This window comes from Sus scrofa, chromosome 14 (genome assembly GCF_000003025.6).
Source record: "Sus scrofa isolate TJ Tabasco breed Duroc chromosome 14, Sscrofa11.1, whole genome shotgun sequence".
NCBI classification, from domain to species: domain Eukaryota; kingdom Metazoa; phylum Chordata; class Mammalia; order Artiodactyla; family Suidae; genus Sus; species Sus scrofa.
This window is the reverse complement of record NC_010456.5, coordinates 129,314,400-129,339,771: the sequence shown is the minus strand read 5'-3', so window position 1 is coordinate 129,339,771 and position 25,372 is coordinate 129,314,400. Positions and strand designations below refer to the sequence as shown.

At 54.9% G+C, this 25,372-nt stretch overlaps 1 protein-coding gene across 4 annotated transcripts in view; it reads right to left on the bottom strand.

The window, feature by feature from the left end:
* GRK5 (G protein-coupled receptor kinase 5) overlaps positions 1 to 25,372 on the bottom strand; it is a 237,203-nt gene that overhangs the window by 11,364 nt on the left and 200,467 nt on the right. For all 4 annotated transcript variants that reach the window (XM_001928584.6, XM_021073444.1, XM_013983798.2 and 1 more), the window contains 8 exons: positions 18,809 to 18,909; positions 16,967 to 17,059; positions 11,340 to 11,403; positions 10,086 to 10,226; positions 8,487 to 8,677; positions 5,516 to 5,553; positions 3,757 to 3,846; positions 1,763 to 1,971 (listed from right to left, as the gene is read on the bottom strand). In XM_001928584.6, coding sequence (XP_001928619.1) covers positions 1,763 to 1,971; positions 3,757 to 3,846; positions 5,516 to 5,553; positions 8,487 to 8,677; positions 10,086 to 10,226; positions 11,340 to 11,403; positions 16,967 to 17,059; positions 18,809 to 18,909 — 927 coding nt within the window. The remainder of the gene's footprint in view (positions 1 to 1,762; positions 1,972 to 3,756; positions 3,847 to 5,515; positions 5,554 to 8,486; positions 8,678 to 10,085; positions 10,227 to 11,339; positions 11,404 to 16,966; positions 17,060 to 18,808; positions 18,910 to 25,372) is intronic.

Sequence of the window (25,372 nt, the reverse complement as noted above, 5' to 3'; positions counted from 1 at the left end):
CATGTCCACGTTGCCATTGAGGATCTCTCAAGACCTGCTTCTCTGAATTCCTGACCCTGACCTGGGACAACTGGGGATGCTCTGACCTTCTTCCACCCCTCACCCAATTAGGTCCCACTGGATAGATGTCTGGTTGCGCCGTCACCAGGTATTGTTGCCTTCCCCCCACCCCAGTTTTCAAGCATCGCTAGGACCCCACGTGTCCATGTACCTGCCTTTTGCTGCCTTGCTCCTCTTGTGCCCCCAGCCCCAGCTCTGGCCGCTGTGAAACCCTGTTTTCTTAGAGGCGCCCCAGCTGCAGGCAAGTGCCCAGCTGCAGGCCGGCCCTCATGGTCTGGGTGTGTGTTTGCCTGTGTACACGCCATCCTCCCTCAGGGTCTCACACACACACATGCAAATGACAGCTCTATGTTCGGTTCCTCTCCCTTAGGAAGTGGTCAGGCGGCAGCTCGGCCCAAGTCCTTCTTCCCCGCCTCTGTGACATCAGACTGAGGCTGGTAGAGAAAGCAGTCCGGCAGGGGCAGATGGCTTTAGGAGGGCAGACTTCTGGGCAGGGGGAGCTATGCCAGGTGGCTCCTGGGCCCCTAGCAGTGCAGCCTCTGGTCTTCTAGAAGCAGGAACTTCACTACTTTTAATCAGATCCCTGGGCTGCCCTTCTGTGATTCCAGCCTGATTGTTTATGCACAGGATTCAGACATGGGGGAGGGAGGGCAGACCCCAGGGCCAGCGGCCTCTGCTGCTCCCATGCAGTGTGATCCAGGGACAAGAGGTGCCCCGCACCAGTGCTCAGTCCCTTCCTGTCCCTGTGTGGCTGGCATTAGAGGGCAGCTGCCTATGGTGGGAGTGCCAGCACAGCTGGACCTGTACCAGAGGGAGGGGGCCCAGGGGGCACAGGTGGGAGCCCGAGAGCCAGGCAGGAAGGGAAGGGGCCCACCTGGGTTGGTGGGAGGGGCCGCAGTCACTCACTGACTCTCTCCCAGCTCCCCCGTTTCTTTTTCTGGCCTCCGCATGCAGTGGGTTGATGTGGGATCTCAGTTCCCAAACTAGGGATTGGACCCAGGCTGTAACAGGGAAAGCACCAAATCCTAACCACTAGCCCACCAGGGAACTCCCCCTCCCAGCTCCACTTTTGATGGCTCCTGTCACTCCTTCCTCTATCTGGCTTCTAAACCCTCAGTCTGGCTCCACCCAATGAGCCTGTCTAAAGGTCACTCCCCAAGGGAGCCCTGCTTGTGGTCAGACCAATTCACTGTCCATGGATGCTGTCATGCAGGACCCCAGCAAGTGTGACCAACATCCACGTACTGGGTAGAAAACTCGATTATAAGACGTTCGAAGACTGAAACTATCACCCTGCTCCCCAAACCTGCAGCCTCTGGCCTCAAGCCAGCACCCAGAGATCCAGAGCTGGAGGGAGCAGGAGGCCCAAGGTCAACGGTAGGAGCTGCCTGAGGTCCCTTTGCATCTTGAGGACCAGCTGGGGTCATCCCCTTTCTCCCCCATGCTGACTTCCCCAGAGAGCTGGATGGGATGATGTCACCCACTGCTCATCACAGTCCCCCCTCTCATCACTGGGCCACCCTGCTCCCCACCCCCCAGGCCATCACCGCCTGCTCCCTGGCCTGCTGGCTTCACGGCCCGCACCCTAGTGTGCCCCGGCCCTGCCCCCTCGGCCTGTTTGCCGTTCTCGGTTAAGGGCAGGAAGGGGAGCCAGCACTGGACACCCGGCCCAAGGGCAGCGACTGGTTCACCGGGAGCTCACCATTTTGCAGATGGACTTGGCCTCCTCGGAGAACTTGTGCGAGTACACCTCCTCCGTCTCCAGGACCCGGCGGTCCACCTCCTCCCTCTTCACCTTCTCCTTGCGGCCGCGGAAGGGCGACTGGCCCTCGATCATCTCGTAGATGAGGCAGCCCAGGCCCCAGTAGTCAGGGCTCAGGCCATACCTCTGGTTGTTCAGGACCTCCGGGGCTGGGGGCAGAGCAGGGGGCCGAGAGAGGTGAGAGACAGGCGCATGGGGCCAGGGCTGTGACTCACACCAGCGGGGCCTCAGGATGTCCTGCAGCCAGCAGTGACGGTGCTGCCTGGAGCTTCGTGGCTGAGACCTCTTGGCCCTGCTGCCTCCTCCCCACCAACGGCTGTAAACACCGCCTCTTCCGGGGAGCCTGCCCTGGTTGCTCTCCACTGTGCTCCCAACAGACTCTGTGGATTTAGAAGCCTGAGCGCAGCGGATGAAAACACCCTGGTCCCTTGATGTCCCCCCAACAGAATGTGAGCCACATGATTCTCCATGGTGCCTGGTAACAGGGGTGACACCTGGCACACAGCAGATACCGCCCACGTATGCGTTTCCATGAGTGCAGGTGTGTCCACCCAAAGTAAAGATGATTTTAAATTTATCTGGAGTTCAAACAGCTTCTCAATATGACATCCCTAACATTTGGATAAAATGAATCATAGATTCACCAGGGAAGTGCAAAAAAGATAGTTTCAGGTCATGAGGCAGACCATACACATCCAGGGAGGCAAATGCACCCGCACGTGCTGGTGTGCACACGAAAGAGGCTATACCAACACTCTGCAAGAGGGTGCACGATGTGCAAGAGAGTACAACACTCTGTGCACAGAGGTGCACGATGGAGCTGTCACCCACCTGTCACCCAATCACCCATTATCCATCCACCCACCCATTTACTCATCCATCCTCATCCATTCATCAGCATTCACATGGGTAGACAAACCCCCCACATACCACAAATACCCCACAAGTTCCACATGGCATGCAATCTGAAAAGAACCCTTGAGAACCAGAGACCAAGTCCAGAAGCCTGAGCATGTGTTGCTGGCACAAGCCCGGTAGAGGACAACAATGTCCTCAGCCCCCAGAGCTTCTGGAGCCCCTCACCTCCTGGGGTGGGCGGAGGTGTATGAAGTGTCCAGGAGGAGGCCCAGGCGAGGTCCCTGTTTGGAAGGGGGACCCTGGGGGACCACTGTAGCTCTGGCGCCCATCCCTGCAGACCCCAGGATGATGGTCTCAGAGGTGCTCAGGGGATGCAGGGCAGGAAGCCAAGGCGGGTCTCTACTTAGAACGGTGCTTTGAGGAGTTCCCGTCGTGGCGCAGTGGTTAACGAATCCGACTAGGAAACATGAGGTTGCGGGTTCGGTCCCTGGCCTTGCTCAGTGGGTTAACGATCCGGCGTTGCCGTGAGCTGTGGTGTAGGTTGCAGACGCGGCTCGGATCCTGCGTTGCTGTGGCTCTGGCGTAGGCCGGTGGCTACAGCTCCGATTCGACCCCTCACCTGGGAACCTCCATATGCCGCGGGAGCGGCCCAAAGAAATAGCAAAAAAAAGACCAAAATAAATAAATAAATAAATAAAGAAAGAACGGTGCTTTGTGACACAGAAGGGGGTGTGCTCCTCTCCCTTCTGGGCCCGTCCTAATGATCTCCCTACTCTGTCATCACCGTAAAAGGCTGTCTGCCAACTGACGGGACACCTCCTTCACCTCCGCCCAGGCAGTGCTGTGTGCTGGCTCTGCTCCTGACCCCAGGAGGGGCTTGGCTTTGAGACACAGCAGGGACTGTGGGGGTGGGCCACAGAGAGCTCAGTGCAGTCAAGTTGCACCCTGGGCCCCAATGCTCCCCCAGCCTTGGCTGAGACCTCCCACCTCCTACCACGACCACTTCTGCTACGAGGTACACAGAGAAGCCAGCGGCTCTGTGTGCCGGGCTGGGCAGGGGCCGCACCCACACTCACCCATGTAGCCGACGGTGCCCACCCGGCCTCGGATCAGGTCGCCCTCGGGGATCTTCACAGCCAGGCCCAGGTCCGAGATCCTAATGTGGCCTGAGTAGGGACAGCAGAGTCAGTGAGTTCCTGGGATGGTTGTGTGGACATCTACCTACACCAGGCAGGGCTCCAGACGTGCCATGTGTGGGCCACCCATCCCAGGAAGAGTGGTACCTAATCTGCCATCGCTGGGTGACTATAGACCCTTGGGACAGTCCAGGTATCAGAGGAGAGGGATAAATTATTGTTTTTTTAGGAGAAAAACTTAAAGATGCAAAAGGACGCCTGGCTTTGGTTGGACGATGGCTGACCTGCCTCATAAAATGCCCTAATGGGCTTCTTGGAAGGCTGAGGTCACAGAGTTTAAAGTGCCTTGGCCCAATTCTGGGATTGCTTCATGGGAAAATGTGAGATTCTCCTGACATTTAGCAACACTTTGCTTGAGGGGAAAAATCATAAAACAGTTTGGGAAGCAGCTCCCTACTCTGCCTTGCTGCTCTTTGGAGGTTGTTTGTTTTCTCCCTTTGGAGAAAGAGAAGATGCCCCTGGGTCCAGCAGAGACAGGGAGATGGGACGAGGGTTCCCAGGTCAGCACTGACCCCCAAAGGCAGTGACGCAGTGCTGAGAGTTTGCCTCACCCAGCAGTGGCCTCATCTGACCCCCAGGAAGGAACAATGACCCCCTTCCCAGCCTGGATCTCAGCAAGACCCAACGCCAGGGACCTCCCTGAGGCTAAAGCTGAGTGGATTCCCCCGGCTCAGTGGCCCCTGACAAAGGCAGGAATAGGGGAAGAGAGCACGCAGATTCCAGCTGTCAGGAGACAGATCAGTGGTGGGCACAGTTCCAAGACCAGCAGGGAACAAGGACCCCTGTGGGCGCTGGGTGCTTCCAGTGTGAGGAACCCTGTGCCTGCTCCTCCACGTGGTAGCATCACGCTCAAGCCTGTTCTCCTGGTTACCAACACCTCCCCCACCTCCCCAGGGCTGCCTGGTGCTGGGGCATTTGGGCAGTGAGACCTGGTGTCTGGCCTTGACTCCCCACTGTTATGGCTGGGGGCCCTTGGTGGGTCGGCTCCTCTGAGCCTCAATCTTGTCGTCTGTAAAATGGGCTCAGGGAGACTCCGGCCTTGCCCCTCTGTAGAAATGGGAAGATCTAGTCAGATAGAAGATGTGACAACCTTTTCGCAGGTGCCAGAGGCTAAACAGTTATGAGGAGTTACTGTGCTTGCTCTTGTTACCCATGTGCACACACACACACTAGAAGATCTCAACAGTGATGTATAAGTAATAGTGCCTAACATGTGTATAGCTGGCTGTAATTGATAAAACAATTCCCCTTCAAGTTATCTTGTCAGAATCTCACCTCCCCCCTCCCCTCTGAAGAAGGCAGGGCAGGACCCACTGTTTCCATTTCACAGACAGGGAGGGTGAGGTGCAGAGAAGTTGCACGAGAGTTAAGTATTTGCCCAGAGTCTCTGGAATTCTCGACGCCTCATTCAGTGCTCACCCTCACCCTGGGCACGCACCCTGTCTCCCCGTCCCTTTCTCTTGGCTGGGCCACACTGCCTCTTCACCAAGTAGGAGCTTTATCCATGCCCTCTCCCTCTCGTGGGCCCAGGGTTGGCATCTCTGAGTCTCTGCTGGGAGGCCCTCTGCTCCCTTAAGGTTGCGATGCTCACCTCAGCTACAGAGCAGGAAAAGGATCCCAGGGCCACTGTCCGACTTACCGTAATCATCTAACAGGATGTTTTCGGGTTTCAAGTCTCTGAAAGGGAAAGATTACCAGCATGTGAGTGTGGGTGTTCTGGGTGCCATGGGCACAGTAGCCGCTGAGTGGACCCCTTTGAGCCAACCAGGCTGAGTGTTTCCTTCCCACCTCTGGGCTCAGGAAGTCTGATCTCTCCCTGAATCAAGACAATCTTGGGCTAACTTCTCTCCCTCCAGTAATTTAAAACAAGCCCTGCTATTGACCACAGGTGTCTTTCTGACCCTGGGGAGTGACTGAAAGGAAGTCAGGCAAAGGCCAGTCCTGCCACCTGTCCACACACTGATGGCTGAGAATACCTCTGGCTGGTGACAGTCCCCTCCAGGGCTAGGAAGACCTTGAGGTCTCAGGATGCCCTGAAGGCAAAGCAGGGCCTGGGCATGAAGGGGGATGTTACTGAGGACAAAGCACTGGCTATAGAATTGGGGCAGAGAATTGTGAGGGAGAGAATGGCAACCTCCAGGACAGAGACTCCCTTTGGGATGGAGCCCCAGGAGCCTGGCGCATCCCCTGATGCCAGCTGAGCCACAGCCTGGGAAGAAGCATGGCCAGAAGGCACATCTGTAGCTGCAACCACCCCGTCCCATCCCTCATGTTTCTCTCCTTTTTAATGACATGATTGTGCTCATGAGAAAGGGAAGCTCTCTACTCCCAGAAAAGGGGGGGTGGCAACAGAAGTTTCTGGTTTTACTAATAAAAGATCTCCGTGAGTTAAAGAATACCAACAGGACAGTGTATGCAACTCAGTTAAGCCACTGGGCAAACGATATAAGGGCATCTGGATTGAGGATCCAGTTCTCAACCAACTGGCTTTGTTCATTAAACTGAGGGTAGCTGTCCTCATGGGAAGTGGTTACTGTGCTTGTATCCAGCGGCGCAACCTCAGAGTGATAATTGGTGTTTGTATATAGCTATTATTACAAAATACTTTTGTTGCTGTTGTTATTAACTTGCATGCTTTTGATGTGCTGACCATTCCAAATAAGGGCAGGAGCCATCATTTCAATGAATCAGCCCCCACTGACCAGCGCATCAGAAAGACAGATGGCTAGTGGGCCAGAACCCACACCCACAGAGAGGTAACAGCAAGCGGTCAGGCCACAAGGTGCTCTTCCTCCCTAGATGCAGGGCTGGAACTTGGAGGATTGCCCTTTTCCTTCTTTTAAGAGGAAAGGAATCAAGTGGAGGGTTTTTTTTTCAACCCTTAGGGAAACTTTTATGACTTTCTTCTCACTTGAATGAAAACAAAACAAAAGCATAAATTGGGATACGAGGCGGAGGGGCGGGGGTGGGGGAGCCTGTCCTCAAGACCATTCCTCCGTGCTTTCCAAACCTTCTTGGGCTCCCAAGATCATCTCCACCAAGAGCTCTGAGGCAAAGATCTTCAAACGGGTGTGTGTGCTGGGGTGGGCATGCCCACATGTGCCTGCGACCTCAGGAATATGCATTTCTAGATCCTTACCATCATGATGCCCTGGCCCGGCTCCCTCTGGGATCTCCCTTCCACCTGCCCTTTCTCCGTAACTCTTCCCTCATTTGACAGAAGAAAAGCAGCTCCCCACTCCTCAATATGACCGTGGAGCCTGGTCCAGAGGGTAAAACCTCCAGGGTCCCAATTAAAAGAGCCATCTACTTATTATAAGCATGGCCAGAAGACATGATTTTAACACTTAGAGCCATGTAGTCAAAGCAAATTTTGAAAAAAATCTTATATATCCGTATATTTCAGAGCGGAATGCGGAACAATGACTTTTATGTGGAGTTCCCTCTGTGGCGCAGTGGGTTAAGAATCTGAGTACAGGAGTTCCTGTTATGGCGCAACAGAAATGAATGCAACTAGGAACCATAAGGTGGCGGGTTCGATCCCTGGCCTCACTCAGTGGGTTAAGGATCCATCATTGCCGTGAGCTGTGGTGTAGGTTGAAGACGCAGCTCTGATTTCACGTTGCTGTGGCTGTGGTAGAGGCCGGCAGCTACAGCTCTGATTGGACCCCTAACCTGGGAACCTCCATTTGCCGTGGGTGCAGCCCTAAAGAGACAAAAAAAAAAAAAAAAAAAGAAAAAAAAGAATCTGATTACAGCAGCTGGGGTAGCTGCAGGCTTGATCCCTGGCCCCCCACAGTGGGTTAAAGGATCCGGCACAGCTGTAGCTGTGGCATAGGTCGCAGCTGGGGCTCGGATTCAATCCCTAACCCAGGAACTTGCATGTGCTGCGAGTGTGGCCATTAAAAAAATGACTTTCATGCAAAAAAAAAAATATATATATATATATAATATTCTGTGGTGGTACAGGAGAATGGGTAAGAAAATGATAGAAAATTCTTCACCATTAAAGAGCTGTCATGCATTTTTTAGATGATGGTGGAACATTAATTTGCTGGAGCAATTAGATTCCACTGGATACCTTTGGAAATGAGATGTCACTTTAGTTCCATTCAAGATAACACGAGCCACTATTTTAACACATGATGGACTATTTCAGATGTCTATAAAATGCATGAGGGCATTTTCCAGATTTTCAAGATTCTTTGAGGTGGGCTGTGAGAAGAGTCTGAGGCTCACAGAATCTGACCACCTGGTTCTACAAAGCCAGGCGGTCTCGGAGGGACTGGGCTCCAGGCGATGCCTGTGGTGGCAGTGACCCTACGAAAGCCTTCCTGGGGTTGGTTCCGCTACCAGGCTCCACTGAGCTGCCTGGGTGCTGGGGGCAGGGACACGTGGCCCCACCGCATCGACTCTGAGGCAACACTTGGCCCCGCTAAGCGCCCCTCCCTGCCCCCCACCTTACTCGGTTGCAGGGTGGGCGTCTATTCGACTCGAGGGCAACGACCCGGCCTCGACCTCCCAGGGGATGACGGTCCAGTCCAGGCCGGGGAAGGGTGGGCCCCAGCTGCTCGGCCTCAGATGGGGGCCAGGGCCGGACGTCCGCTCACCGGTAGACGGTGTTCTCGCGGTGCAGGTCTTCCAAGCCGCACAGGATCTCCGCCGCGTAGAAGAGGGCGCGCTCCTCCTCGAAGCCAGGGTTCCCCATGTTGTAGATGTGGAACTTCAGGTCCCCCCCATTCATGATGGTCAGGACCAAGCACAGCGCGTCCTTGGTCTCGTAGGCGTAGGCCAGGTTGACCTGGGAGCCCAAGGTGGCCCTGCGGTCAGGTTCTGGGACCCGCCACCCCCACTTCCACTCCTCCTCCCTGGGGCCCTTGAAGCTGCGCGGAGGCTCGGGTGAGGGAGCTGCGGCAGCTTCACACCAGCCCCTGCACCCCGCCAGCCTCACCGTCCCCCTGCTGCTGCCCCTCAGTCCGATTCGGTGGTTCCAGATGAGGGGGCAAAGCGAGTGAGGGGCAGCCGGCACCTGCGCTTCCAGGGATCCTGAAAGCAGGTGTCTGTGCTTTTCCGTCATGAAAACATGTATGTGCATCAGGTGGTTAAAACTTCTGCCCGCTCTGAGCATCACCTTATAAAACCCACCCACTCCAGGGAAAGACCGCTGCAGCAGGCTGATGGTATCCTTCGCCTTCACGCACAGCTGCCGCGTGGTGTGTAACTGGGGAAATGCACACACCCTCTGACACAGCCACTCCTCCTCCAGGAATCCACCACGCACCCTCTCCCCAGAACATGCCAAAGGGGTGCTGGAGGATGGACATGGCAGCCTTGTCTGTTGTGGTGGCATCAAAGCCAGAAGCAACTTGTACATCCATGGGGGTCGGCTCTACAAGTTATGGCCTATCTCTTTCCCTGTACATCAGGGGACTGCTGCCCAGCTTTAAAAGAAGAGGTGCAGCTATAGGCCTGGTTACTGAAAAAGATCTACAATTTAAGGAGGAGAACACTGCAGCCTAAGATGTGTAGTAAGATCCCATTAGCTAAAAACAAGCAACTCTGTACATGAATCAAACACATCTGGAGGAGTTCCCGCTGTGGCACAGTGGGTTAAGAATCTGACTGCTGCAGCTCGGGTCGCTGTGGAGGCACAGGTTCGATCCCTGGCCTGGTGCAGTGGGTTAAAGGACGTGGCATTGCCACAGCTGCAGTTCGGATTCAATCCCTGGCCAGGAACTCCGGTATGCCATGGGTGTAGCCATTAAAAATGCAAATAATAAAAAAAACCCATGTCTGGAATGATTACTCAAAGAGGGAGGCTTTTAACTTTACTGTGCTGTTTGACTTTTTACCTGCGTGTATATTATTTTTTATAATAACAAGTAGCAGAGACATTGAGAGATGGCCAAACACCCTCATCCGCCTCCACATTTCCCAGCCTCCCCTGCGGTTGGCTGGTCCCTGGCCGGACCTGGTCTCACACTAGAGGGGAGCCAGGCTAGCTCCAGGGACGGGACAAGGTGGCCACGACTGACCCCCAGGTGCCCTGTGACGGAGGGGACTTCAGGCTCCTTTCTGTGGCTCATTTCCCCTCACCGCATTCCATGCCCTGGGCGGACAAGGACCAGCCCCCCGGAAGATCACCCCCTTCCCAAGGGATGGAAGTCCTGTCGCCAGGAGGGGGCCTGTCCCGGAGCCCTGACACTCACCACAAACTGACTGTTGACCTTCTCCAGGATTTGCTTCTCATTCAGAGCCATGGACTCCCCTTTCCTCTTTTTGATCCTCTTCTTCTCCAGGCGCTTACAGGCGTACATTTTACCCGTGGCCCGAACCTGGCAGGCACAGACCTGAAGGGCAAGGAGGAAGCCAAGGGCACAGGGCACGTGAAACGAGGCGGCCTGAAGCTCCCTCAAGGTCAGGATATTGTGTCTCCAGGGCTGGGAACCAAGAGCCGGCTGCACCGCAGCGTGGGTGTCCCAGCCTCGGACCCGACAATGCCTGAGTCCTGGACCCACTGGTCCCAGGGTCCTGCCCTTGAGATCTGGCTTTGGTGCCACCTTAGGCACATCCTAGCCCTTGAAGGTACAGAATCGGCCATTTACACCCATGTTTAGATGGCTGGCCAAGGCCTGAAGGACTGGGCCTCTCTCAGAGGCAACCAGATTTTCTCTGTCTCAAGCTTCCAACCAGATGTGGCCACTGATAATGGGGACTTTCAAGCACCAGGTGCTGGTCAGAGAGGCTTTTTGGGGAGTGGGGTAGCGATGGGAGGGAGACCCTTATAATTCGGAGGAATGAGAACCAGAGCATTGGGTCTGGTCTTAGTTCTGCCCCTATTTTTTTTTTTTTTTTTTTCCTGTTTGGCTGCACCTATGGCATGCAGAACTTCCAGGGCCAGGGATCAAACCCATGCCACAGCAGTGACCCGAGCCACAGCAGTGACAATGCTGGATCCTTAACCCACTGAGCTCCCAGGGAATTCCAGTTCTGCCCCTGTTTGGCTGGGTGAGCTTGCCTGGGTCACCTAACCATTCTGAACTTCCGCTTTCCTCATCTCTAAAATGGGAATAACAAGGCTTCCCTCATGTATTGGGAAGATCAGATTAAGTGCAACAGTGCAAATTAACCACATGGTCAGGCCAGGTTGCTTAGGCCCCTCACGCCCTCACTTCTCCCTCCAAACACAACCAGAAGTGCCCATTTCTGTCTCCAGACTTGAATGCTGCTTGAGGCTGGCTCCAAGAGCACCTCCCTCTCACCTGCCCCGCCAGGCACGGTTCCCACCTTAGACACAGCCGACCTCCCCAGAGGCTGCAGCCTCACCCTCCCTCTCCACCAGGGGGCGTATGACTGAGCCATTGGCTCAGAAGCCCTGCTTAGAACACTTCAGGCCAACCAGAAGGAACAGAAAAGGGGGCAAGAGTACAGCAACTGCCCATGAATTCGGGACGTTCACTCACCTCCCCAAAGCCCCCTTTCCCTAGTACTCGGTACTGCCTGAAAGTGGTTTTGGTTACCGGTTGCCTGGAAAAAAGCAAAAATCCAACCTGAGTCTTGTAGTAGTAAAATGCAAAATCCAGAAGAAATAGACAACGGCAGCATTGAGAGCAGCCAAAGTGAGGCTCAATTTCACGCCCCCCATACCGGGCCCTGGGGCCCCCCAGGAATCATCGCTGCAGACGGGACCCTCCCTCGGGGACTTGCTCTGGGGCTGGGTGTTCAAATCCCAGGCCTCAGCCCTCCACCCTGCGCTGGGAGGAAAAAGCAGGAGGCTCAAAAATGTGAGCCGAGGCTGCTTCACCGCACTTTCCCTGTGGTTGCCCTCTCTCTCCCAAATGCAAATCATGCGGCTAAACGCCCAGGGAAGCTGTGTCCTCAGCGCAGGGAGGGGGAAGGGGCCAGGAGCCACAGAGCCTCGGTGTCCCACGGTGGCCACAGAGGAAACCACAGCCCTCCCACACCTGCTGGGCAGGCGGCTGCACCTCTGTCCCCAGGCGCCCTGGCCGTTCCTTCCTGCAGAGGTGCCCCCATAGCGCCTGGCTGCACCCCTGGAAGACCTGGCCTCCCCGGGGGCAGAGGCTGCTGGTCTTCACGTCTAGTCTGGGGACTCTCTGGCTTCCTGTCCCCAGCCTTCCCATCACCAAGGGAGTCAATTACATTCCCCCTCCCCGCCCCCGAACACCAGAGATCCTGTCTGCCAGAAGCGGCATTTATGACGAATCACTTTGCCTCTCCCGACCCCCCATTTTAATTAGCCAGAGTCATTTATAATGTCTATTAAGACAGACCCTCTGATCACCAGGCAAGGATGGGACTCTTGGAGTAAATAAATAAATGGCCATTTAGTTTCAGCAAAGGACTCCGTGTTGCAGACAGCTTGAGGTTTTTCATCGCTGGCCTGTTTGGCTAAGAAAATTCAGGGTTTCCCCCCCTTTCTTTGGCTTTAGTGAGATATAATCGACAAAGTGAGCACAACTTGATGTTTTGATAAATGTATACATTATGAAATGACCACCACCCCATCAAGCTAATTACCATTCTGTCACCTCACAAAATTACCATCCCCCGACGCTCCCTTCTTTTATCCTTCCTTTTTTTGGTCTTTTGTCTTTTTAGGGCCACGCCCACAGCCTATGGAGGTTCCCAGGCTAGGGGTCGAATTGGAGCTATAGCTGCCAGCCTACACCACAGCTCACAGCAACACTGGATCCTTAATCCACTGAGCGGGGCCAGGGATCCAACCTACATTCTCATGGATATCAGTTGGGTTCGTTAACCACTGAGCCACAACGGGAACTTCTCCTTCCCTTCTTTCAAAGGCACTTTAGGAGTTCCCATCTCAGCGCAGCGAAAACGAATCCGACTAGGAACCATGAGGTTGCGGGTTCGATCCCTGGCCTGGCTCAGCGGGTTAAGGATCCAGCATTGTCGTGAGCTGTGGTGTAGGTCACAGTCACAGCTGTCGCTCCGATTAGACCCCTAGCCCAGGAACTTCCATATGCTGTGGTGTGGCCCTAAAAAGACAAAAGACAAAAAAAAAAAAAAAAAAAAGCAGTTAAGAGCTACCCTCTTAGCAAACCGCAAGCGAACAATAGATACAGTACCGCTAAGCACCATCACTGTGTTGTACAGGAGATCCCAGAACCTACTCATCTCACATAACGAAAACCTTGTGCCCTTGACCGACATCCCCTTTCTCCGTTTCCTCCCCACCCCTGGCCGGGACCGCTCTGCTCTCTGCTCCTGTGAGCCTGACGGTTTTAGATTTCACCTATAAGGGAGGTCACGCAGGATTTGTCTTTCTGTGTCTGGCTTGGTTCCCTTAGCATCATGTGGTCCAGGTCCATCCATGTTGTCCTAAATGGCAGGATTTCCTTCCCTTTTTTAAAAGGCTGAGTAATAGTCCATTATATAAACATTATCATTTTTTACTGCCACGTTCATTGCAGCACTATTCACAACAGCCAAGATACGGAAACAACCTAAATGTCCATCAGTTGATTAATGGGTAAGAACGAGCAGCTTATGCTCAAATTGACTCTTGGCTCTCTTGGCCTTTTTTTCTCTCTCTTTTTTTTTAATGGCCACAACCATGGCTTATGGACGTTCTCGGGCCAGGGATGGAATCTGAGCCGCAGCGGTGTTCTACGCTGCAGCTGTGGCTATGCCGGATCCTTTAACCCACTGTGCCCGGCTGGGTATGGAACGCATGCCTCTGCACTGACCTGAGCTGCTACAGTGGGATTCTTAACCCACTGTGCCACAGCAGGAATGCCTCTCTTGGATTATTTTTGAGCATCCCCTCAAACCCACCCCAAGAGTCTTAATCAGGGCAGGGACTGGTGAGGCCAAACTGGACCAAAGAATTGGGTCAGCTTGAGGAAGACCAGTGAGCCTCTGGTCACCGGCAGCTCCTGAATGAATCTTCCATGGAAACTCTTCTCGCTGCTGGGTCCTGACGAGGATTTGGGTTTCACTGGAAATCACAGCTTCTTTGGCACCACGCTGTTCTCTTAGGACAGCCCTGAAGACTCTCGGACACTCCTGGGCACGCCTGTCTCGAATCCACGTGCTGTGACTCGTTCTCTCTTCTCTGGCATTTCTGTAGGAAGCGGGGGCCCAACCCCTGCACAGACTGCCCGGGTTCAGGACTCCCCCTCGCCCTGCATCTTCCGAACGGGCAGCCCAGCCCAGAGCAGCTGCCATGCGCCTGCACCCGCTGTGCCGCCCTGGGAAGCGTTTCCTCCAGCTGCCCTTGAAACCACATGAAGGCGCCCGGGCCTAACAGTTTACGAGACACGGAGAACAAACAGTCGGTTGACATCACCGCAGAACTCCTCTGCTGGGGGAAACGAGTGTAACACAATTTCCGAGGAATTTCTTGGTTAACCTTGGGAGGGAAAAGAATCCCTTTAATATTTCAACAGCACAGCTCCAGCAGGCCGTGATCTGGTTAGCAAGAAAAAACAAAAGGGGGCAGGCGGAGTGCTGTCAGTCATATAGGGCATTTTTAGGCCAGAGTCCTGCCCTGCTGGCTCCCACTGCTTAAGACCCTCAAAAAGTCATAACTTTTTTGCAGGCGGCACACAGATTTGAAAAGGCCGTTTCTTTGTTTCGTGTGTTTGGTACTGACAAGTGAAGTGAAAGCTGGTGGCCATGGCTAAAGCAGTCCACTAGAACTGCAGTGCTGGGTGGGCTAAGGGTGAAGGATTTGAGTGAGGGACTTGGGGTTCAGGTTCCAGCCTAGCCAGGCCCCTGCTGTGTGACCCAGGGCTAACCCATCAACCTCTCTGAGCCTTGCATCTTCAGGAAAATGTAGCTATTGAGACAGTACATGCATGGGAAGGTTCTTTGTGAGATGCTAAGTGTCAGATGTCATTATCAGAACTCTAGGGATAAAGGACACAGCCCCTTCTGGGGGTCTCTATGGGAACAGACCCTGCTGCTCAAAGCCACGTGCACCTGGACTCATGTAATCCTCACACCAGCCCCAGGAGGTGCGACCACTACTGTCTTCACTTTGCAGATGAGAACCCTTAGGCTTTGAGAGGTGAAATGAGATGGGTCACGGCTGGTAGGTGCGGGGGCTGGAGCTGGAGTCCAGGCAGCCTGCTGCAGAGCCCACACTGGGTGTCCTGACCCTCCATTGCCCCCCCCTGCCCCCCACTGGAAGGTGGGTGCAGATCGGGGCTCCAGAGTGGCAGGAGGGGCAAGATGAATTCCGCCGCTCCCAACAGACTGTCCTCTGCAAGGGACAGCCGCTTCCTCCAATACCAGACAGGGGAGGCGACGGCCACAGTGATGCCGGTGAGTTCAGTGACAGCTCTTCACAACGGTTATGGTCAGCCGTTTCCCTCCTGCATCTGCGAGGCTGGCTTTGTTGAGGTGTGGGCCATGCTGTCTCCTCTCATCCCTGCCCCATGCCCACAAGGAGGCACTGTTATCATCCCCACATTGCAGGTGAGCGAAGCAAGCTGTGGAGAGGTGTGCCCTCCCAGGGCCCCTTGGGAGGAGGCAGAACGGGACACAGACCCAGGCTTGGCCTCTCTATCTCCTGGAGCCATGATATGCACAGCAAGGTGGCCAGTGGCAGGCAGTGCGTCAACAGGGAAGGCCATCCGCTGCTCGATGTCACCTGCTTCTGTCGGGGTGGAGAGAAATGTCCCCCAGGGGCTACAGGGCAGAGAGATTCCTCAGGGCTTCCTGAAGTGGGCAGGGAAAGACCGTGAATGCAGCTTTTTGGGGCTTCGTGTCCTGCAGGTTCATGTCCTAAGCATCTGCAGGGGACTTGGCAGCACCGATGTCAATACACCTGCAGGACCAGGAGGGCTCCTTGCTCTCTGACCACGATGGCCATGGGCGACACTCCCAGCCTCGCCTACCAGCTCACATAGAATAGATTTAATGCAGGCATTGCCGGCTTGGGAATCCTGAAACATTGTGGTGGGCAGAGCACTGATCTGGGGGTCCTGGGCCAGAGTCTGCCCTTGGCTGTGCTGTCATGGCTGGGTGACCCAGTTAGCCACATCCTCCCTGCCTCTCCCTCCTTTTCAGTTGCACGGAGGCCACCTCTGCCCCTCCAAGTCACTGCCATTCATGCGAGAGCACTTTGCAAAGAGTAAGGTGGCAAGCAAAACATGAAAAGATGCCCGGTCTCACCCATGATGAGAGATGAAAAGACACACAAGCAGGAAACCCCGCTCTCACGTGCCAGGAGCAATGTTGCTGCAGAGGGGTGGAGGCAGGCACCTGGCATTGGCAGGGCTGGAAACTGGGGTAGCGGCTGGAGAGGACGATCTAGCTGTCCCCTCAAAGTGGGAAATCTCTCTGCTGGGAATTTCTATGGGTGTGTTTGCAAAAGTACATGAAGCTGTATGCACAAAGTCATACATTACTTAGTGAAGGCTGAACGCAAAATTGAGAACAAACTCTGCGCCCATCGTGGGGTGGGTTACATGATGGATCTTACTTTTCTTCTTCTTCTTCTTCTTTTTTTTTTTTTTTTTTTTTTGCGTTTTAGGGCCATACCCAAGGCATATGGAGGTTCCCAGGCTAGGGGTCGAAATGGAGCTACAGCTGCTGGCCACAGCCACAGTCACAGCAACAAGGGATCCAAGCCACATCTGTGACCTACACCACGGTTCTCAGCAACGTTGGATCCCTGACCCACTGAGCGAGGCCAGGGATCAAACCCACATCTTCATGGACACTAGTCGGATTCATTTCCATTGTACCACAACAGGAACTCCAGAACTTTCTAAGCATATAGCAGCTCTTTATTTGCTGGCAGAGAAAGAATTCCCAAAGACAGTGAACCAAAATGGTAAGAACACAATGCTGAGTATACACATGCACAAGTGTGTGTCGGTCCATGTTAATCAGCACAGACCATTTCTAGAAGAATATGTAAGAACTTAACTAACGGAAGGAGAACGTTTAATTTTATTTGGACCATGGGAAGTAACAGATTTCTATATGACTTAAGTGAAAAACCCATACCTTCCCCAAGACACACACACACACACACACACGGGCACACGCACACTGGCACACCCTGGTGTGGTGGGTGTGCCTGGGGAGTGCTCACCTTTCCAACCACTTCCACTGGAGAAAGCGATCAAAATACATGCTGTCCAGGTACTCGTGGAAGGGTCCTCCCCGCAGGTATTCGTGGACGGACCTGGCTCAGGGGAAACAAAGAGGTGGACGGCTTACAATCTTGATCTTGGAGCAGGTGGACAGAGCTTCATTCAGCAGGTTAGAGCCGGGCCTCATCCACTTCCAGACTTTGGAAACGCAAACACACAGGGGCCTCCAACAGATGCAGCAGGAGTGGCGAGAGGCCCCATCATCCTACAAAGGCTGTGTGAAACTGACGGGTGCTGCAAAGGCTTAGCGAGTATTGGCCGTGGACGTTGCTCCAGGCTCCGGGATACGCAGCAAGCGTGATGGAGGACACAAAGGGTACATAACAGATCAATAAACGACCCTGGGGGGCATGTTATCATGAGTCAGGGGTAGGTGAGGTCCTGGGAGGCTGGGGAGAAGAGACAGGAGCTGAACAGGGGGATACTTAACTAAGTGCAGGGGAGAGACTGAGACTCTGGGATGCTGGGTGTCTTGGGAAGGGGCAGAGGGGCGCAGGCTCTGGATTTGGTCAGGACCAGTGAAGCCTCTGGAAGGTTCTCAATGCTGCAGCACAATCTCCTGGTCACCTGCTGTGGGCCGGGCCCTAGGCCAGGTCCTGAAAGGTTTTAAACTTGGCTGCAGGCAGGGGTAGGCTTCACCCTTTAAAAAGCGGCCATGCTGACCAATCTAGACCAGGCACCTGGGACCTGGGGAAGGGAGGGGACACGCAGAGTGGGGGACATGCTGGTGTCCTGCCAAACCTGAGAATGGGGGCCGGCGTTGTGGGCCAGGATGGCCACTCTCTTAGGGTCAAGTGGACAGCCCAGGGACCCTCAGGGTCAAGTGGACAACCCGGGACCTCACTTGTTGTCAGAGCTGACCCTCCGCCACCTCCAAGAGGGCAGCAATCAGGCTAGTTTCTGCTCATGGTGGCCTCTCCCCAGCACCCACCCCAGGGCGGGGACCCACATTTGTCCTCCTGAATGTCCCGGCTTTTCCCATAGTGCATGGGATGCTGGCAAGAAGGTCCATGAAAGCAGGACTGGGTTCTTGCTCACAAGGTCTCCCCCACATAGCATAGTGTGAGGTCCACAGCAGGCGCCCCACTAATGTCTGTGGCACAAAGTCTGAACAAAGGTGCACAAAAAGCCCACAGGACTCATGCCAGCTGTGATCTGGGCATGTATGTAGGTTCGTGTGCCTAGATGTCACAATGAAAGGGGGCAGGGGGCTGTGTGAGTCTAGCTGCCTACGCCTTCCCGGCACGTGTGTGTGGGAAGATGGGGCTTAACTGGTGCACAGCTGGCACCACACCCACCGACTTGTCTTATGTCTCAGGGTCACCGTACAGCCTGCAACGAGGTGATGGGATGTGGCCGAGAGGGCCGCCTGCAGCCCCTCTCCTGCAGCAGTGCTGGTGGGTGGGGGCTGGGGAGGATTTCTAAATCACCCAGACTGGGTCTGATTTTTTTTTTTTTTAAATATATAGTTGATTTACAATGTTGTGTCAAATTCTTCCTGGGTCCGATTTTTGCCCGTTCCTCTGTCTCTGCCTGGAGAGCTGCTTGCCCTCAGCACCATCTGAAGCAGCTCTTCTCTTTGGGCGTGGCACGCTGGTACCGTTTCCCTTCGTAAGAAGCCTACAGCCGCGGGCACTGACGCTATGGGCACTGAAGCCCTGCCCCGGGCGCCCGGCACTCCAGGCAGAGGCTAGAGGCAGCCCCTTTTCAGGTGACTGTGGGGCCTGATGCCCGGGCGGGCGGGAAAGGAGGGAGGGAGACCCGACGGCCGGAGCACTTACTGTACGCAGGTGGAAAAGAGTTCTTTGCAGGGTTTCTGGAGGAGCTTCTCCTCAGCCTGGGAGACCAGGTCCTGGCCGACTTGGGCGATGAAACCTGGAGACTGGAGGGAGGAAGAGGAGAGGTGCCATCAGTGAGGGAGGGAGCCGGCCGGCTGCTGGGCACTGGGATGGGGTGCGGGGAGGTGGCGGGGCAGAACGGTGGTGAATCGGCCAGATTTAGGGGCAGATTTCTGGCTCTGCCACTGCCGGTGTGTGTGACCTCACGAGGCCACACAGCTCCTCCCCTGAGGGTGTTGTCTCCATCTGCAGGACACGGCATCGTCACCATGTCCTGGGCTGAACCGAGTGAGGGGTGTGAGCGCTCACAGCATAAGGAGCCCCCCAGAGCTGCCCCCGTCCATTAGCCGCTGGGGTCCGTCTCCTCAGAGGGCGGGTGTGAGAGGTTCCCCCGGCCCATCAAGGCCAGGCATGGAAGGGTCGGCAATTGGCCGGGGGCAGGTGGAGGGACGGCTTGGCAGCGAGCGGAGGGTTTCGACACGGGCACAGCCTGGGTGCTGGCAGGTGTGTGGTCCAATCCCACACCTGCTGCTCATAGCTGTGGGACCCTGGCCGTGGCCCTGCCTCACTGCCACCAGAAGCGGGGACGGGTGTTACGAGGTGAAGCCAGTGTCGTCCTTCACCTCAAAGCACTTTCTCTCCGTAAGACATAAATAAGGTCACATCCTCCCAGAAAATCTCCTTTGCCTCTCTGGGCTACAGGGATATATAAAATGAGCTGGGTGGCACTCCATGGCTCTCAAGCTTTTTTTAAACAGCAAACTCCTTTACTCTTCCTCCAAATGAAATGTATCTATAGACCCAATACTGAAGGAAAACCCACAGACACAATATAACGGGTAGCAACGGTTTCCTTCCATTGAGGCCCACTCTGGTCAGGCACCGTGCGAAATACTTTACATGCATTCTTTCTTTGTGCCTTTTTTTTTTTTCTTTTTAGGGTTGCACCTGCAGCATGTGGAAGTTCCTGAGCTAGGGGTAACAGCTGCAGTGGCCAGCCTCCGCCACAGCCACAGCAACACTGGACCTGAGCCACATCTGCCACCACAGCTTGCGGCAAGGCTAGATTCTTAACCCACTGAGCGAGGCCAGGGATCGAACCCACATCCTCATGGACACTATGTTGGGTTCTTAACCCACTGAGCCACAGCGGGAACTCCTTTACACACATTCTTTCATTTGATCTTCCTTACAGCTCTACGAAGTGGAACTATTATGATGCTCATTTCACAGATGAGGAAACCAAGGTTCAGAAAGGTTAAGACATTTGCCCAAGGTCACCCAGCCAATAAGCAGCAGAGAGGGGATTTACCCCAGGTTGGGTGGGTCTAGGTCAAGTCTGGTTGGAGGTGGTGGGGTGTCTGGGCCACCTATGTTCTCCTCACCCACCTCCACCTTCCAGGAGGCCCCTGCAGTGTGGCCTTAGCTGTGGGCTGACGTGGCACAGTGAGGCCCTCCAGCAGAGGCAGCCAGAGCTCATATGGAAGATGATGCAGCTCGGGGCAGTGGGCTGCTGGGCTGGAGGCAGGGGCAGAGTGGGGGAGTCATCTAGGAAAGCTTCCCAGAGGGTGGGGTCAGAGGCAGAGCAGAAGGCGCCTTCAGACCTCCCCCCCCCCGCCCCCGGCTCCTCTCACTTGCCGGCAATCGGCCATCCAACTGGTCAACCACACTCCTAAGCAGATGGAGGGGCTTCCAGAGTCTGGGGGTGGCCCAGCTGTGGGAGAAGTCACAGCACACATTCCTTGGGGCTGGCTGGCAGGAGGGCTCTGGGGAGGCTGCCCACAGCCAAAACCCTGAGGGGAGTTAATAGCGGGTAATACGCGTTTGATTTAATGACCACAGGTTTAAACTCAGCCTTTGGCTCGACATGAAGAGATTAAGCAATTTCAACCAAGCCCCTTCTCAAGTGACTCTGGGGAGTGACACTTTGGCCAATAAGAAGGGAATAAGAAGCTGTTGGCTGGTTTAAGCTGGGAACGGAAACCCAAACCTGCCAAGGGGGTGGGCTGAACCACTGCTCAAAGGGACATTGGCTATTTGCATCAATGGCATCTGAGGGTCGGTCCTTTTCCCCCCAGCTGGTTTCAAAGGGAGCCCCGCTGAGAAGGCTCCCCCAGCCCACATGCAAGTCTGACGCATCACGTAGGAAAAAGGGCCGTCAGACATTCAGAGGGCGCTGGGTCCCCGTAACCACGTTCCACCCTTTGTGGCTTGAAGGTGGGAGAACTGCACACACGTTTAGATCTCTTTCCAGGAAGTTCATCCCTTCTGGTCCCAGGAGGCTTGTGACGAAGTGAGAGGCATGTCCTATGGGCCAGGTGGGCTCCAGACAGGAATGTCACCCTCACTGCACTGAGGGTTCAGGAATGCCAGCTGAGCCATGGCTGGGCAGTGCTATGACCCCTTCTAGCAGGGACTGTCCCTCTGGGGTGAAACTGTGGGTCAGGATGGGGAGGAAGGGGTGGAGTCATTCTCCTCCAGGCCAAAGGTGTCCCTCTCCTTCCCGACCCAACAGAAAGGACCTCCAGGCCCTTAGATATTTGCAGGATGAAAAGCAGCCCGGGGCATTGGAGGAAGTAGCTGGTAAAATTCCCTCTGGGGCCTGGGACCCCCTCAGGCCAGCAGTGGCCTGAAGTGACACTTTCTTTGGTCATCAGTTGCTCTCCTTGAGTGGCTCCAGCCTGCAGGCCCTAACTTTAACACAACACGGCAAAGTGAGGCACCAAGGTTCCCTGTGGCTTCAGAGGATGGGAAGACTGGGGACAGAGTTTCTCTGCTGGTGGCTCCACTATGAAGGCTTGGCTCCTGATGGTCTTGGTCAGCTGAAGCCAACTAGCTGGACAACCGCGATGCGACCAGGCCACCGGGCCACACAGAATGTCCACTCTGACGGCGGCAGGATGAGCCCCAGCTGCCCTGAAGGAGGGCTCCACAGTCAAGTCCAGGACAGCTTAATGCAGAAAAGACAGGCTTCGGGGACACGGCTATGTGCGCCCCAGGCTGCTGACCACAGAGCTCTACACGCTGGCCTGAGGAGAAAGGACCCGCAGGCCGCAGGGTCACCTGTCCTGCCCCTGAAATCACACGGGGAGCAAGAGGAGATGCCTCGCTCTCCTCTTTGGCTAAGACTCTTCCCCATTTTTTCTCCCCTGAGGCTGAACGTGGGCCCAGACGTGGCATTAAAGCTCGGGTGTGCTTTCTCCACTTTCTGTGGGTCCGGGCCCCTGGATAAAAGCCCGCTTCACCAGAAGGAAAAGAACCCGCTCCCTCCCTCCGTGTGGAATGTGAAATTGACCTTGAATCTGGTACCAGAAGAACCTGGGCTGCACGTGGGTGGGGCCAGGCAGCCGGCCCGGCCCATGTGGTAGGACAGGCTCAGCCTATTTGTGGCCTCAGAATACCTGCTCCTTTGCACCTCCAACCCCTATGGCTCAGCCGCACCCTTGGCTCTGGGCATCCTGCTGTGTGGTGACCAGAATGCGGCAAGAGGGGAAGGCGGCGTGGCTGGATTTCTGGGCTCCACAGGGCATTGAGAGGAGCCCTTTGCCTTGCCCATGAGTGGGATAGGCCAGTGAAATGGCTGCAGGGGCCCAGGGGGCTTTGACCTTCACACCTCCCTAAACTCTCTCCTCCCTCTTGTCCCCCCCCCATTAAGTTCTCAGTGCCCTCATGCTGCCTCACTGCTCCTCAGCTTCAACATGTGGCCTAAGCCGACCTCTCCTCCTCCGCTCCATCAACAAGGAAACCTCTTCAGACACAGACGGTTTTGAAGACCAGTAATGATGCAGCGCACTGGAGGCCTTGGGATTTCTAAAGAAGAACAGTTGATAAAATATGACCGTATGATCCAGCAATCCCGCCCCTGGGCAGACAGCCAGGCAAGACTATAATTCAAAAAGATACATGCATCCTATGTTCACCGCAGCACTATTCACAATAGCCAAGACATGGAAACAACCTAAATGTCCATCAACTGAGGGTAGAATAAAGAAGATGTGGTACATATACATACAATAGAATCCTACTCAGCCGTGAAAAAGAATGAAATAATGTCATTGGCAGCAACATGGATGCCACTAGAGAGTCTCATAAGTCAGACAGAGAAAGACAAATACCACATGATATCACTCATACGTGGAATCTGAAATATGGTACGAATGAACCTATCCTCAGAACAGAAGGAGACTCACTGGCATGGAGAACAGACTTGTGGTTGCCAAGAGGGAGAAGACAGGGAGTGGGATGGACTGGGAGTTTGGGGCTAGTAGATGCAAACTATTACATTTAGAATGGATAAACAATAAGGTCCTGCTGTGCAGCACAGGAAGCTATATCCACTCCCCTGAGATAGACCATGATAGAAAATAGTATTAAAAAAAGAATGTATATATGTATGAATGACTGAGTCACTTTGCCGTACAGCAGAAATTGGTACAACACTGTAAATCAACTATACGTTAATTAAAAAAAGAAGAAAAAGAGCTAGCTAGTTGGGGGTTGATGGGGTCAGGGGTAGATTCTGATTGGTGAGAAGAGCTAAGGACTTGTCCTGAAGCTGCATGTGTACAGTAATGGATTAAGGGGGAGCAGGTGCTGGGTTTGGGGTAACTTGCAGGCTAACAGAGATTATCTGGTGTTTCAGGGACCGAGGCTGCAGAGGGAGGGAGGGTGGTGGGGAAAGCGGGGGCTTGACCTGGGCACGAAGCCTCCCCTTGGGTGCTTACCTCAGCACTCAGTCCAGGAGCATCCCCCACACCCAAGGCTCTCCCACCCTCAGTGACTTCTGTGAGGGGGATGGAAACCCACCCTGGAAGCTCAGCCCAACCCCAGCTCTGCCTCCAGGGCCCAGGTCACCCAGGCTCGGTCAGGCCAGCAGTCAATCCACGAGGTGGCACTATTGAGCCCTTGCTGCGCTCACAGACACCCCACGGCAGACCAGCCTGGGGGCTGACGGCCTTTGTAAAAACAGTTGGGGGGAAAATGAGAGGGAGCTGCACCTTACAGGGGAATAGGAATTTACACAGGGTGGGGGTAATGGGGGAGGGATGGGGGGAGGGGCCTTGAGGACAAAGGCCCGGAGACTGAGCAAGTGGGCGCAGGGTGGGGGGTTGCTGCTCAGAGTGAGGACTCATCTGATCATGTTCAATAAATGGGACGGTCACCGCGGGTCAGGTCTTGTGAGGCTGGTTCTCACTGATGGCTGAGTCATCAGCCCCGAGGGTGATGTCGTCAGGGCGCTTGGCATCACTGCCCCCTGCTCTCCTTGGCGCCGCCGCCTCCCTTATTTCAGGAAGGGGCCTTATTTCCTGCATCAGAAAACCTTTCTGAGGACCTCGTTCCCACAGCATCTCCTAGCTTCCAAGTCACTTGTTTCAAGGTGTCAGAGTGGAGACAAGATCCACTGTACCTGGCTGATGTCCCTGGCGGCGCCCAGGGGTGGGCCGTGAAAGACTTCCCAGGCCTCGGGCCGCCAGTGCTCCTGAAGTGGGCGCCTCTGCTGTCGGCGAAGCCTCCTGGAAACCCACGCCCTGTACTTGTTCAGAGATTTAGGACCTGAGAGGGAGCAGGAGGACACAGAGCCTCCCCTGGAAAGACCCTCAGGGCCTCATTGATTCAACCCACTTGTGGCACAGATGGGCAAACAGAAAGAAAGGACCCCTCCAAGTCACAGTGGGGGCCCAGGGCGGAGCCAGGACCAACCCTGGAGGCACTATGGGGGGCAGAGTTGGGGGAGGGAGTGGATCTGAGCTGCAAGGGCTCCAGACCAAGTATCCTGAGCCTGCTCACTGGCCCCACTCAAAACCAGCTTGTCGCCATTCGCAGGTAAGGACAGACGCACAGCAGTCTCAGCTCCTGTGTATCACTCATCCCAGCCCCTCCTCTCGATCCCCCCTGCACTGGTGTCTGGAACCCTCACCTCTCGCCTGGACTAACCAGGGAGCCCCCCACAGGTCTCTGCTCCCACCTGCTCTGATGTGGACGCCCAGCCCCCAAGGGAGTTTTGCCACAGCACACAGCACCGCCAAAGGACCACGTCCGGGCCTTCTTGACCCAAATGCCCCTCTTGAGCTGCTTCCCCATCGCGCCCTCTGCTTGCCGCAGCTCTCACCCCACACCCGCTGTTTCCTGGGCGAGCTCCAGCTTTCCAGCTGCTGGGCCTTTGCTGTTTCCTTGGAAGGAGCCCTTCCCACCCCTGTCCCCTCAAGGCACACTAATCCTACCCAGTCTTCACAGCCTCATCCAAGATGATTCTCTGAGCAGGCAGGACCTTCCGCCCCATCCCACCTCCCAGTGACAACTGTCATCATTGTTATTTCTTGAGCACCCGGTATGTGTTAAGTCCTGGAGATTTTCACTGGGTTTCCTTTTTTTTTTAATCCTCTCAAAGTAGGTTGTATCATTATTGTCTCCATTTGATAGATGCAGAAATAGGCTCAGAGAAGTTAAGTAACTTGCCCAAGATCACACAGCTAGCATGGGAGCAGAGACAGGGTTCACACTCAGGCA